This window comes from Coffea eugenioides, chromosome 10, assembly GCF_003713205.1.
Source record: "Coffea eugenioides isolate CCC68of chromosome 10, Ceug_1.0, whole genome shotgun sequence".
NCBI classification, from domain to species: Eukaryota; Viridiplantae; Streptophyta; class Magnoliopsida; order Gentianales; family Rubiaceae; genus Coffea; species Coffea eugenioides.
Window position 1 is genome coordinate 31,446,771 of NC_040044.1, and position 14,199 is coordinate 31,460,969.

At 30.4% G+C, this 14,199-nt stretch overlaps 1 protein-coding gene across 1 annotated transcript; it reads right to left on the minus strand.

The window, feature by feature from the left end:
• Positions 1-10,157: 10,157 nt before the first annotated feature.
• On the minus strand, positions 10,158-12,614 carry LOC113750662 (auxin efflux carrier component 5-like). Its single transcript, XM_027294615.1, has 5 exons — positions 11,920-12,614; positions 11,745-11,830; positions 11,473-11,630; positions 10,382-10,458; positions 10,158-10,230 (listed from the first exon to the last, which is right to left on the minus strand). Exons 1-5 carry the CDS (start codon positions 12,612-12,614, stop codon positions 10,158-10,160), a joined length of 1,089 nt encoding a protein of 362 aa, XP_027150416.1.
• Between the last annotated feature and the right edge of the window lie 1,585 nt (positions 12,615-14,199).

Consider the following 14,199-nt stretch of genomic DNA (forward strand, 5'->3'; position numbering starts at 1 on the left):
ATTTACTTTTTCTGTCTCTCTCTGAAGTGGAAAAGTCTAATCTATCAATGTCCCCCCTTTTGGCCCTTGGCCTTCTGGAATACTGTTCATTTGAAATGGTACTTTTGGAAAAAAAAAAAAAAAAAACTGGAATCCAACTTTATACTAATATTCTACTAATATTAAAATCTAAATCTGATAGTTGAATTTATGATAAAAGCATTTGATTTTTTTTTTTTAAGTTTTCAAAGTGCAGTAATTGAATTAATTTCAACTTGGTCTAGAGATACGGCCGCCATCTAGAGCTTACTGGTTTATGCATGTCATATTGCAGGCAAAGTGTAAATTGTGTACAAGATTAGAGCAATTAATATCAATTATGGTTCCTATTTTATAAAGAAAAATCTTCTTTTCAAATTTCAAAAGAATTAATTTCTAGTCATATTCGATAATATGTTTCGAAAAAGGAATGTAATATTCGATAAGATGGAAACTTATGTTGGAAGTCCTGATTCAATAGTTCAAAATTCAAATGTCAATGTTCACTCATTAATGAGTAATTATCATTAAAAACAAAATTGTGGTCATTGGGATGTTTTTCGTAAAATACAACACATTTAGCAATAGAAGTTGATACTTGCGAGGCTTTGTAGAGATGATTGTTAGGGTGAATTTCTTTGACCTAGAAGAGCAAGGGGCAAGACAAAAAAAAGATTTAGGTTTGAGTATTTCTTTGTAATATGTGGAGTACATTCTTATTTTCCTAATTATAACTTAGTAATTTTTCTTACACATTGTCCGTGTATAAATTTTTTTTTATATTAATAGGTTTAAATCATATCATATCATATGAATTTAAATTTGAAATTCAAATCATACACATTAGATATATATATCCATAGCTGCTAGTGTAAAAACATTACTATTGTCAGTACATAAAAAGTTAATTATATCAGCAACAAATTTGGTATTGAAAGCTGAAGTTTTGGTAGTTTACATGTAGTGTTAGGTAGAAATTATTATATCTAAAAGAACAAAGGACAAGAAAGAAAGCCCAATTATGTTACATTCTTATTTTTCTAATTATATCTTAGTAAATTTTTTATACACAAAATTTTTTTTTATATTAATAGGTTTAAATCATGTCATATAATATGAATTTAAATTTGAAATTCAAATCATGCACACATAGCATATATCCATAACTGCTGGTGTAAAAATATTGCTATTGTTAATTATACCTGCAACCAATATGGTATCGAAAGCTGAAGTTTTGGTAGTTTACATGTAGTGTTATATCGAAATTATTATACCTAAAAAAACGAAGGACAAGAAAGAAAGCCTAATAAGATTTGAGTCCTTACAAGGAATAATAATATTTTTTTAAATCTTCAATTTGTATGATGTCCATATTTGGGTTTGGGTTTTTCCCCTTAATACTACACCAAATTAATTAGCGTAAATGGTTAACATCAATCAAAATTAGATTATGACATCAGTCCATGGTCAATTTGTTAAAAAGCCACACTACGACTCTCACCTATTAAAATCAAGTAATTCTCCCCACTTTGCATTTAGAAATTGGTTTAATTTCTCCAATCAAAGTAAAAGTAAACCCATTGACTCCCCAAGGAAAAATACAAAAGCTTACACGCTTTCATATTTATTATTTTATCATCATCGTCATCTAACCTACTCCCAACTTCGTCAGATGGGGACACCCATCCCCAGTCCAAACCCTCCCTAAAACGGTTGACCCAACAGTTCCGTTCCGTCTTCTTCCGTTACGGACAGGCGAGGAATCAGTCGTCAGCAATCGGCGCACTTTAGAATCTTTCCTTTTGGCCTTGTTCGGCGTAATTTACTAAACGAAGCGAACGGCGCATGCTAGAACCTTCCTCTAACATTCATCGCCCCGTTCGTTCAGTCGGGGAGAAAGGACAGTATAGTGATGAAGGTTGGTTAACTTATGGTGCGGACGCAATTAAGGCCGTCTTTTTTAGTTTAATACGGATACGTGCTTTCTCATGTTAGAAGAATTATGACTAATTGCATGCCTTAATCATGAAAATGAAAGGCCTAAGCATTCTGAGTTTATGTGCTATTCTCTCCTTTTGATGGCCATTAGGCAGTTTAGTATAATGATCACTACTAATTAATCCATGACAAATAGGAGAATTAAAAACCCAAAGGATTGTATAGGATTTTTTTGGGGTCTCACTCAATCTATGCCCGGCCAGTTTTATTCCATAAATCCAGAATCCAATTAAACTTGAACTGCATGTATATTTAGGATTGAGAGTTATGGAGGTCTAGATTCTAAGCCATACATTTGCCTATTAATATATATATGTATATGTACTCATATGCTACTATCGTTGGATTCTCAGAGAAGCAAACAAAATTGCATAGAACCTTTCAGAATTTCTATGGAACTCGACTCCGGCTTTTGTCAAGCAAATTATGCTGGACGATTTTCACCAATCTTATTAATAAAATCCTTGGTTTTTCTCATAAAAATTTTAACTTAAGTTTGAAATTCAAATTATATATATATTTCACGCATTCAATTGTAATAATATATACACTGACAGTGTATGTAAGATCAACTTTTTTAAATATTAAAATATTTAGTTTTTTGTTGTTTTTAAATCATGTTAAGCTAGTAATAGGGATGTGATTTTTCGCAAGTCTTGTTCGTTGGAGTTATATGTAAGGCATGTAAATTCGTATACCCAAGAATTAAAATCAAAATAGCAAGCTTGTATTTTCATATAGGTTTGAGTTTCTCATTTTACTTAGCTTTGAACTTTTCTTACATATTCACTTTTTGGTGAAGTTGTGGGGTAGGAAGACCAATATCCATTGAAGTGTTTAGGATAACATATGGCTTCGTTTGGATTCCTTGTTTTTGCTTTTGTTTTTTAAAAACTGTTTTTCACATTTCAAATGCTACAGTAAATGTGTATTTCAAAAACAACTCCAAAAACGATATCCAAACAATATATAAAAAACAACTCCAAACATACATATTTAATATGTATATTTCAATTTATATATTTCAATTATGTATACTATATATATATATAGATATATTATATTAATATAAATATATTTATTTCAATTATGTATAATATTATATATATTATATCAATTGAAATAAATATTATATATTTATATAAATACATTTATTTATATATATTTATATAAATTTATAAATATATTTATGCAATTTTATTTTACAACATATATTAATATATATTAAAGTGTATATTTCAATTACGTATATTATATATAAATTATATTAATATTAATGTATATTATATATATTATATATTTATATATTTATTTATACATATTATAAATATTTTGAAGTATTTAAAATATATTTTTATATAAATATTATATATTATATAAATTATATATAATAGAAATATGTAATTATACATTTATATAAATATTATATATTATGTATTATATATTTAATATATATAATACATTTATGTATATATATTTATGTAATTATACATTTATATACATATTTATGTATATTTATAATATACATTTATATTATGTATTATGTATAATATAATACATTTATAATAGATTTATACATTTATATTAATACACATAATTTTAATTATACATTTATACATAATATTAATACATTTATACATTATATTAATATATACTTATAATATATTAATTTATACATTTATCTAATATTCATTTATAATTTATACATTTATAATACTATACAATTATTACATTTATAATTATATTTATATTATGTATTATATATAATATAATACATTTATATATTTATATATTTTTATATAATTATATAAATATATTTATTTATAAATGTATTATAAATGCATAAATGTATATAAATATTTAAACAATAAAAATTAAAAATAATATTAATTATACATTTATACACAATACTAATACATTTATACATTTATACTAATTATATTAATACATTTATACATAATTTTAATATATATTTATAAATTATAAATTATACATTTATATAATATTCATTTATAATATATATATTTATATTAATTATAGATTTATACATTTTAAAATATATTTATATTATGTATTATATATAATATAATACATTTATATATTTTTATATAATTATATAAATATATTTATTTATAAATATTTAAATGCATAAATATATATAAATATTTAAACAATAAAAATTATAAATTATAAATAATATTAATTGTACATTTATACATAATATTAATACATTTATACATTTATATTAATTATATTAATACATTTATACATAATATTAATATATATTTATACATTTATACATTTATACATTTATATTAATTATACATTTATACATTTATAAATATATTTATATTATGTATTATATATAATATAACACATTTATATATTTTTACATAAATATATAAATATATTTATTTATAAATATTTATAAATGTATAAAAATATATAAATTATAAATTATAAAAATACTCAAAAATATGTTTTAAAAATACCTCTAAAAATAATCTAAAAAACATCTACAGTAATTTTTTCATATAGTTTTTGAAAAATAACCCCAAAAACAACTAATCCAAACGGACTTGTATTTGAAAAACGAAATGCTACAGTGCTGTTTTTGAAAAACAATCCAAAAAATAGCTAATCCAAATGGACCAAAAGTACTTTTCGTCCATTTCTTTTTTCGCTCTCTTGCAGGTGTATTGACGATAGCAATGAGTTTTGCAACAAAATTTTACTCGTACAAATTAATAAGTGCTGTATAAGGTAAATCAACTATGAATGGTTAGAAAATACACTGAAAATAGTCATGTTTTTAGATAGAGCCAAATAAAATGACCACATCATATATCTGCCGTAAAATAAAGACGTTCTACCTTCTGGAGTTTTGGACCCGTTCAGGTCATCGATTTCGTCATTAGCCTTGTGATCGATCCAGAACAATCCATAGCTCCAGAAAACTATTTTTGTTTCTTGAAGCATACCAATCCATGCCAACCTGCATGGTAAAAGTAATATACAAGCAAATGACCTTTCTTTGCTTCTGCATAATTTTTGGGTTTGCTACTTTGCTCCACGAAGCTGAGAATTCGTACTCTTAGATTTTGTTTCTATCCTTGCAAAAATTAAAACATTTTGTTTCTATCCTTGCAAAAATTAGATTTTGCCCTTTTGAATTCTCCATAGTCTCGTTGGACCTGCCCCTCCCCCCATATTATAAAAGCAGATGTAGATGTAAATATAGAATGTTGACATCTAACAAAAAAATAATTAAAGGTATTATGATTTCAACGTACCTCTAAAGAATAAAGGCATGTATGTTTTGAGTCCTTAATTTGGATGTAGAGACCATGATGCAGGGACTAGGAATGACCAATTGAGATGTGTGACAAAATATGACCTAAAATCCTTGGAGAGAATCTAAGCAAAATCTCTTTCAGATTTTGAGAGTAGTTTGGTGACCAAATATCTGTTTCTTGAATGAATGCTATTCAATGCAGGTAGTGAGTTGTAGTTTTTGTCGGAAATCAAGTGCCAAGATTCAATTAGTGCATGCACGAGTATCACACAAGGTGTCATCATCATATGTACAAAAGGTCAAATATTTGATGCACTCGCAATAGCTTGTCAACTTCTACAAGTTATTGGGAAATCAAAGTTTGATGTTTATGTTTTATTTAATATTTTTATATATTTTTTCCATAGATAAACGAATCGACTTCTTCAACATCAGCTCTAAAGTTGGTATTCAAGAGACTGACCTTTAACCAGCAGCGTTATATATATATATATATAGAGCTAGATGTACATAACTCCTAACTTGGAGAGAAACACATATAGCACTTGGTTTACTGTATCACAAAAATAAAAAAACAAGCAACAGGTTAGGAACATATGAGGCTTATCAGAATTTCATTTTCTTTTGTAGATAAAGTATTTAAAGCGAAAAAAAAAGACATATAGGCATGTCAGATGATAATTTCAGCAAAGGGAAAGAGAGAGAATTGCAATACTCATTCCAGCATGCTCAAATCAGATTTTTTGTCCGTCAAATAATTACCATCCGATTAAAAAAAAAAAGAAAAAAGCAGTGCACTTTTCTCTTGAAAGTTGAAATGAAGACAAAAATCCATGAAAGCATATATCGGGCCTTGTGAAGAAACAAGAAAGTCGTATTGGCTCAATCGTAAGACCCATGCAAGGAATTTATAGTTCGGAATCAGTTGCAGTTAGACCAATTGTGAACTGGAGCAGGGCTCTCAAAGTCAGTGGAACGTTGTCCAGACAACAGATTTTGTTAGCCTATGAATTCCACAAAAGAATTGCACTGAAAGGCTACTTTATCTTTAACTTCATGCATGGAATGCAAGCATGATCTTCTTTGTGCCTTTAAAGTCTAGGATGTGTTGGCAGCAAGTTGCAGAAGGCCTGATTGCTGCGTGCTACATCTTGCCTCGTGTTCTCGCATGAGAAGCTTTTCATGCCTCGAAAAGCTGAAGGAAAACTACTTGTTGGCCATGCATGTGGGAAAGAAAGAAAAAGAGAAAGGTCAATTGTCAATTGGTACATTTGAAAACAAGTGTGAAGAGGGACAAGGGGCACGTGCAACCGTCCCGACGATTTTGATCATTTTCAACAACGCATAATTTTGATTGCACATGGCATAACTTTATTTGTACAACGTGTAATTTTAGTACAAAATTTTATAGATCTCACATACAATGTGAAAATCGATGCACAACTTGTGATTTGAACCGCACAATTTGTTGAGACCAAATCATGACCATTAACAGTTTAGAAGCGGTGATGACCGCTCCTGCCCCGTTTCCGTGTGAAGAGGTATCTATTTCTCTATGCTATAATAGATTTCGACGAAGCATGTGTGATGTATCAGATCAGAGTAGTTTTACTAATGATCCCTTGGACCTCTTTTTATATGTACAAATCTTTACAAAAGCTCAATCAATGCTATGATTAAATTTGTCGGCAAGTTGATTAGAACTATTTTCATCCCATTAACCTTGTTATGCACGAAGAAATGGGATTTTGGTGCAAAAATTCTTTACCACATTTTTCGTATTTAAAATTGAAAAATCGACCTTCCAACAAACACATTTATTAGAGATTTCCAACTTAATTATTTGCTCTCAACCAAATTTGATTTGACATTCTTACTCATGCCACCAAACAGTAATTCGATGAGGCTTTTATTTGAGATTAGTGCAAGAGTTGCTTGATTTTCACTCAAGAGTTTGGTGATAGAAGCACTAGGGAAATTGAACTTTGTAGCTAGTTTCGCGAAATGGGGGATTTTGGTGCAAGAAATCCTTTGCCACGGTTTTCTTATTTAAAACTGAAAAAGTTGACATTTCAACAAAATACATTTATTAGAGATTTTCTGATCCCATTATTCTGCGTGTTGTTATTGCTTAATTTGTAAGTCTTACAATTTTTAGTGCAAAATCATACAATTTAGGTATAAAATTAAATTTGTTAACTCATATAACTAAGTTGGCGCGAAATTCACAATAACATCAAAATTGTACAAATTTTCATCAAATGTAGTAAGAATTACATGAATCGCTTTGAATTGAATAGAACTCAACCCATGAAACCTAAATCCTGTAAGCATCACGTGAAGAACAACAAAAGTTCTATATATATATGCCAACATTTCTTCATTCTTAAATGGATATCTTTTGATTTCTGATGTATACTCATGTTAAATCTTAAATTCTTCCTTTTCTTTTTCAGTTGTTTTCTTGAATGCATATTGAACAGTGAAACCACTAATCTTTGGGCTTTTATATAATATAGACCAATGTCCCAAACTACTCATTTGGCATTGGTCGGGCTAATTAAGAGTAAGATTAACGTCAAAAGACCAAATAGGCACCAAATCATAACTACATGTTATGTAGGTCTAACCTTCAGAATTTTTTGGTTGTGTCAAATAGGTGAATAAGCAAGCACTACAAATTATGTGTGTGTTTGTGGTCCATGAGCTAGTTTAGACTTTTAGCCGTCGGTTTCAGCACATTTCGTAAATTTTAAGTCCCATCTTGAAAGAAATGAACTAACAAGTTGATTAGAGAAGCCAACAATCGAGTGTAGAATTGAACTAAAGCAGACAATCAAATAATTATATCAGAACCGTGGAATAGACAGATTTCTGACATTATGCTGGGCCATCAATCATTGGGGTAGAAGCTCTCTATTAGTAGAAGAAGGCTATACAAAGGATTTTTGGTTGAGCAATAGAAGAATATTTATGTACAAAGTCTAATTATTATGGGTTACAATAAGAAATACTCTCGGGCTTTATGGTTCGAGAATGGTACGATGTAAAAACTGTGTTGGTGGACGATTTATAAAAATTTTTATAAGTGATTTATAGTCACAGTGACATGTTCTGATCCGTGATGGTGATTAGAATCGAATCCACGTAAATTTTATCTTACTATAAAAAAACAAAACAAAGTAATAACGTCGAGCAGGCAAATCATTTTTACAATTTTCAAGGCTTTTCAACCTGTATGAGATAGTGATCGATGAATAAATTTTGTCTTAGACTTTTTTGCCTACGAAGTTAATTAATTTTAGATTTCATTTTTGTAACGTGAAGCATTTAATTAATGTTTGACCTATAGGAGGAGGATTATTAATGCATGCCCCCGCAACCCCCACAATCGAATCATTCGTATAGATTATAATTTCCTAACACTGTTTCTGGTTTTGATTGCTAGTTGGTGTGGATGGATGACTTGGTCCATCCACATTAATTTGCCAAACATGAATACCTAATGTTACATGCTACGTAGGAGTGCGGTTTAAAAAATCAATTCTCATCTATTTTAAGATTTTTGTGGTATCTATGCATAGCACGAAATTTTACTTACCAGTATATAAAGAGGAGTAGGGATTTACTTAGAAACCTTCTCGTGTTTGGACAGGAGATTATTTGAAATAATTATAGTAGTAATTTTTGCGATATGATGTATATGAGATAAAAAATGATTGGAAAGATAAAAAAATGTGTTGAAAAATATATTTTTGATTTAAGCAATAAGTTTTGGACAAATAATTCTCATCCAAACACTTGACAATATTACTGGGTAAGAAGCATTTTGGCTTGCTTGGAGAAACAAATTAATACCCAAAAAGAAAGAAAAATAATACTTTCAAGTTTCAACTCCCATTTTTGTTTATATTGAATTGGGCCTTTAGGTCGACCAAATTGATGGTAATGTAGACTCTGTCTACAAGGTAAGGGGCTGCTAAAAAGATGGGCTGGCCCTCCCCTTTTGAGCCCAAAGTTTTTATCCCCATGCTATTCTGAATTCTAATCTCTTTAACGCTAGCTGTTTAATAAGGCCTTACATCTTTCTTAGGTGAAACTATGGGAAACGGGAAGAACTAAAGCAAATTACTCCAATTTGAAGTTTGAATTTCCCAAGTAGAACTTCTACACATGAAAGGAAAATGAAAGATTAAGGGTCTGTTTGTTTCGACGTAAAATGATTTCCATGAGAAAATATATTCAGTGAAAGACATTTTTCATGAAAATATTTTGATATTTCATGATTTTCTGGTGTCTGGTTTAACTTTTAAAATATCATTTCGACAGAATATCTGCAAGTACTCTACGTTGTTTATTATTCTTAAAGGCATAAACTGATTCTTTCCCAACCTAGAAAGCAAGGTCCCATAAGAATATGCAGTGGTGATACGAATAGGCAGTTTCGAATGTTAGGTTCATAACTCACGGTATGTGGGGAAAATAACTTCAGAAGATCTATTGCATAGGTTGTTTTCCACTGCAGGATGTAAATCATTTTCCTAAAGAAAAGGTTTTCAGTGGTCTAATTGCATCCGAAAAAGATTTTCTAGAAAATATTTTACACCGAAACAAACGAACCCTAAAACAGAAAAGGAAAAAAAAACAAAGAACTTGTTTAAGAACATGGCTTTGAATCATCTGTAGACTTATCAAAGTGTAAAAATTTGCATAATCAAATGATGCCTAATTTTAGGGCTATTCAAAGATGGTTTTGATTTATTTTCTATTCCAAATGCAAGTATGAATACATCTATCTATAGTAAGACTGCTGCTGGGAGATATCCCTTCATCTATCAGATTAATATCAACGTGCAACTTCCAGTAGAGCATAATATGCTATCAGCAAAGGAAGAGATACTATAGTGCCAAAAATAACCCTGAAATAATAACGTACAATTAGCAGCAGTTAGTTATGAATCTTCCTAAGTCTAAAATATTTCAATATCGTGGAGAATAAAATTTCAATGGTACCAAAAACTAGGACTAGAATGTTGTAAAAAACCATACTGAATTCATGTAAAAACTTACGCTGTGCTTAATATGTCAGGGTGCAAACCATATTCTTGTGCATAAACAAATGAGGCTATGGATTGTGGCAATGCTGCCTGCAAAAATCATCAAAAGATTGTATGTGTTAACCAAAAAAATTATTTCCTCATGACCTGGAATTTTGTTCCTCCAGTATATGCATAAATTATGATTTCATATCAAAAGTTATAAAAAAAAAAAGAGGAAAGGGTAAAATAATTTTAAATGTTTCGCTAACAGTCTCAATAGTTTAGAGCCTTTTAAGTTCCTAATTTAATCCTCACTTTATAAAATCGATTCGATTAGTCCTTAAAGTTTTTGGATATGGATTTATCATTTACAGAAGGCATAACACTCTTTTGACTCATGACCTTCATACAAAAACCATAAAGAGTCAAATAAACTCTATAGAGGATTTACAATTGGAACAATAGAGGATTTAGAAATCTTAGGTTAAATCTTTCTTCTCTCCCCGCTTCTTAAATTTAATATATATATATATATATATATATATATATAAAAAATAAAGAGCAACCTATTAGTAGTACTCATTCAAAATATATGTGATGAGTACAACATAGAACAACAGATTAGCATAACAGATGTGTTTGGACAGGAGATTATTTGTCCAAATATATTTGCTTACATCACCATTATAATTTTCAATGCACCTTTTTATCTTTCAAATTACTTTTTTATCTCACATACATCAGATTACAAAAAATACTACAGTAAAAATATCTCAAATAATTTATAGTCCAAACACACTCCAAAATTGTGAAGATAGTTTCACTCATACCAAAATTTTAACTTCTAAACGTATGAAGCTAGAATGGAGATATTGGGCAGTGTATTCTCTTTCATTTATGCGCTCTTAGTTTAGAATTGTTTTTCAAAAACTTTATAGGGTATCCGACAAAGAAGAGGAAAGGTTTGAGTTTCATTAGGTGTCTTCATGTAATAAATTTTGAAAACCAATAGAAAATTTTTATTAATTTAAAGAACAATTAGAGTTTGATGCAAGAGTTCAAGATCTTTAACATTATTTCACCCAACAAATAAAAGTAGAAAAAGACAAGAATTTTTAGTACCTGGATCAGAGCAATGCGCAGGACATTACCATGCAAACCACTCACAATAGAACCAATAGCCATCGTGGCTGGACTAACCACAAACCTTAAAGCCATCCCGAACAAAGTCAAAGGAGTACCGCAAGCTATAACTCTCTCCTGTAATGCCATGAAAAGGCCTGCATGGATGAAATTTGGCCCGAAATAACATGATAAGAAAAGGGTTTCTCCTATGTAATCAATTCATGGATTTTGCAAGAGAACTAAACAAAAATTTTCCAAACCGCTCTTACCCATGCTAAACATGGAAACACCAGCTCCGGCCTTGGACATGATCAAAATTGATCCTTCAATTATTTCAGGCATCTTAAACTGCCACCTTAAGAACACAATCAAATTTCACATTAGCGTGGAATATCCTATGAAGCACGATATACTTTCAATAGGCCTTGCGTATCTCCATCATACCTGCTAGCTAGAAGAGCCCAAATCAAGCCAGCTATGCAAGCATAGAAGTTAGGGTTCTTAGCAAGTTTAAGCCAAACAATCTTCAGTATCGACCAAATGGGTGGTGTTTTATTGATGCTCATTGACATTGGGGTGGAGTTTTGATCCAAATCACTGCCACATTCAATTGCCTGGAGTTGCAAATCTCCATTGATGGTGTTAGTAATAGACTTAGTTTTAGACCATTCACGTCTAAATTCTAACATAAACAGTAAAAAAATAACCCAAACCAGTGATTGAATCACAGAAGATTGAACAACAAGGTCCTCTCCTAGCTCCCCATACATGGCTTTTAATAGTGGCACTCCTACAATAAGAGTGTTGTTTAAACTACACAAAGAAAATGCGGTGATGGACCACATACAACTTCCTTTTCTTGTACAATTTGTCCAAAAAACAAGCACAATAAGAACGATACATTTTGCAATGCAATCTGCGCCAAGGAACGGATAATTCAGCTCGTAAGGGTTGATATGAGATATGAATTTAAAGTTGAAGAAGGGAATGATGAAAAAGCAATTGAAGCGGTTTATAGCATCAAATTGATCAGGTGTAAACATGTGCCACCATTTTACCGAGGCATAGCCTAAAGCTAAAGCTACACAAAGTGGTGTCATGGCTGTGATCACCTTGTAAACATCTTCCCACCCTATCATTTTTGCTGTTTAATTGGAATATTAGAGAGATTCTAATTTGGAATTTATTAGAGTACAAAGGGAGTACGGAGAAATATTGAGAGGGAGAGGCGAGTATGAAAGTTTGAAGTTAGTGAGATACATTTAGGGGGGTGAAAATTGAGGCAAAGAGAAAACCAGGGAGAAGTGGCTTATATAATGGTGTAGTTTTTGGCACTTACTAACATAAAGGTCATTTTACACATCTTAAACATCTAGTGGAAGTAAGGAAGTTGGGTTTGTAATTAATGTGATCATGCTAAGATACATATCCCACCTAATGTAGACGAAAAGTTAGAACGTAACAAAAAAGGTATTTATAATATTGGATCGAATTAATTAAAGGTGACATATGATACGAGGGAATCTATCGCGTACCTAAGATACCTTTATGCCTACCTAGAATAGGAGAGGTCGAGTAGAAATGCTCCCAAAACTAGGAGAGAATTCTCATTTGACCATCCCTGAATTAAGATATAGAATAATAGCATCATCAAAATAAACCACGGCAGGCTAAGTTGAACCAATAAAACAAGATTATCAACCTCCAACTCTGTCTTAAGTATATCTCTATTTAAGTAATAGAAATCAAGACAATTCCTGTATAGAAAATCCAGTGAACAATAGAAACTTTTCCTTTTTATTGGAATATGAATGGAGAAGCTCGATCCAATACTAAGGCAGGCAGCAAAGTTAAAATGGTTCATTTGTGCATTGTGGCCTTACAATGGTTCCATTTTTGTTTAAGCATGCAAAGACAAAGTTAAAATCATATTGGAATTTCAAGTCATGCACCATTTGAAGGAGCTTTTGAGAGGAATACAAGTCATCATGTCTCATTATGCCCATATTTGGTTGAGAAATAGCGACAGAAACCGAAGAAAGTGTCACTGCCACATAGATAGCATATTGTCCCACAGCTGTTCCTGGCTGTATGATGCAATACTTGAATGCAAAATTTTGTCTTGGCTTTCTACCTGTTAAATTGATTGTTTTTCTTTGCTTTTCAGGTAGATTTGATCAAATTGAAGCACTCAATAACTTTTTACCAATAGATGTTGAGGAATTAGATTTCATGCATGCTCAGACAAAATATCTATCTGGAAAATTCCCTGAAATGTTTCACTCCTCTCCTACTTTTTTCTCTTTTAAAGTTTGATTTGGAGACTTCAAACTTTAAAAGGGGTAATGGGATTGGGAAAGGTTTGAGAGTACAAATAGGATTTCACGGTCCCTTAAATAATATCCCTATTAATTAAACTAGTGTGTGTATTGTGTGTGTCTATATATATATCTACCTTGTATATAATAACGAAGTGATCTTCGGCGCTTTGCTTCCTTACTTGCCACATGGCTTCCTAATAATCACTTGACAAGTGGCTTGTTAATATTTCTTACCACATTGCTAATATTCTTGCCATTGCACTTTTTTTTTTTTTTTTTTGCCTTTTGTTCATACCAAATCAAACAAGTCAGACCTTTTTGTTCAGGGCAAAACACACTTTACCCTTTGTGATTTAGCGATTTTTTACATAACCCCTTTTATAATTTAAAAAACTATATATAA

Excerpts from the sequence above, each read along its gene's own strand:
- LOC113750662 (XM_027294615.1), bottom strand. The coding sequence starts at position 12,614 with ATGATAGGGTGGGAAGATGTTTACAAGGTGATCACAGCCATGACACCA. Across the intron at positions 11,631-11,744 it reads TGTTTCCATGTTTAGCATGG|GCCTTTTCATGGCATTACAG; the intron begins GTAAGAGCGGTT and ends TCATCCATGCAG. Across the intron at positions 10,231-10,381 it reads CCTGACATATTAAGCACAGC|GGTTATTTTTGGCACTATAG; the intron begins GTAAGTTTTTAC and ends TTATTATTTCAG.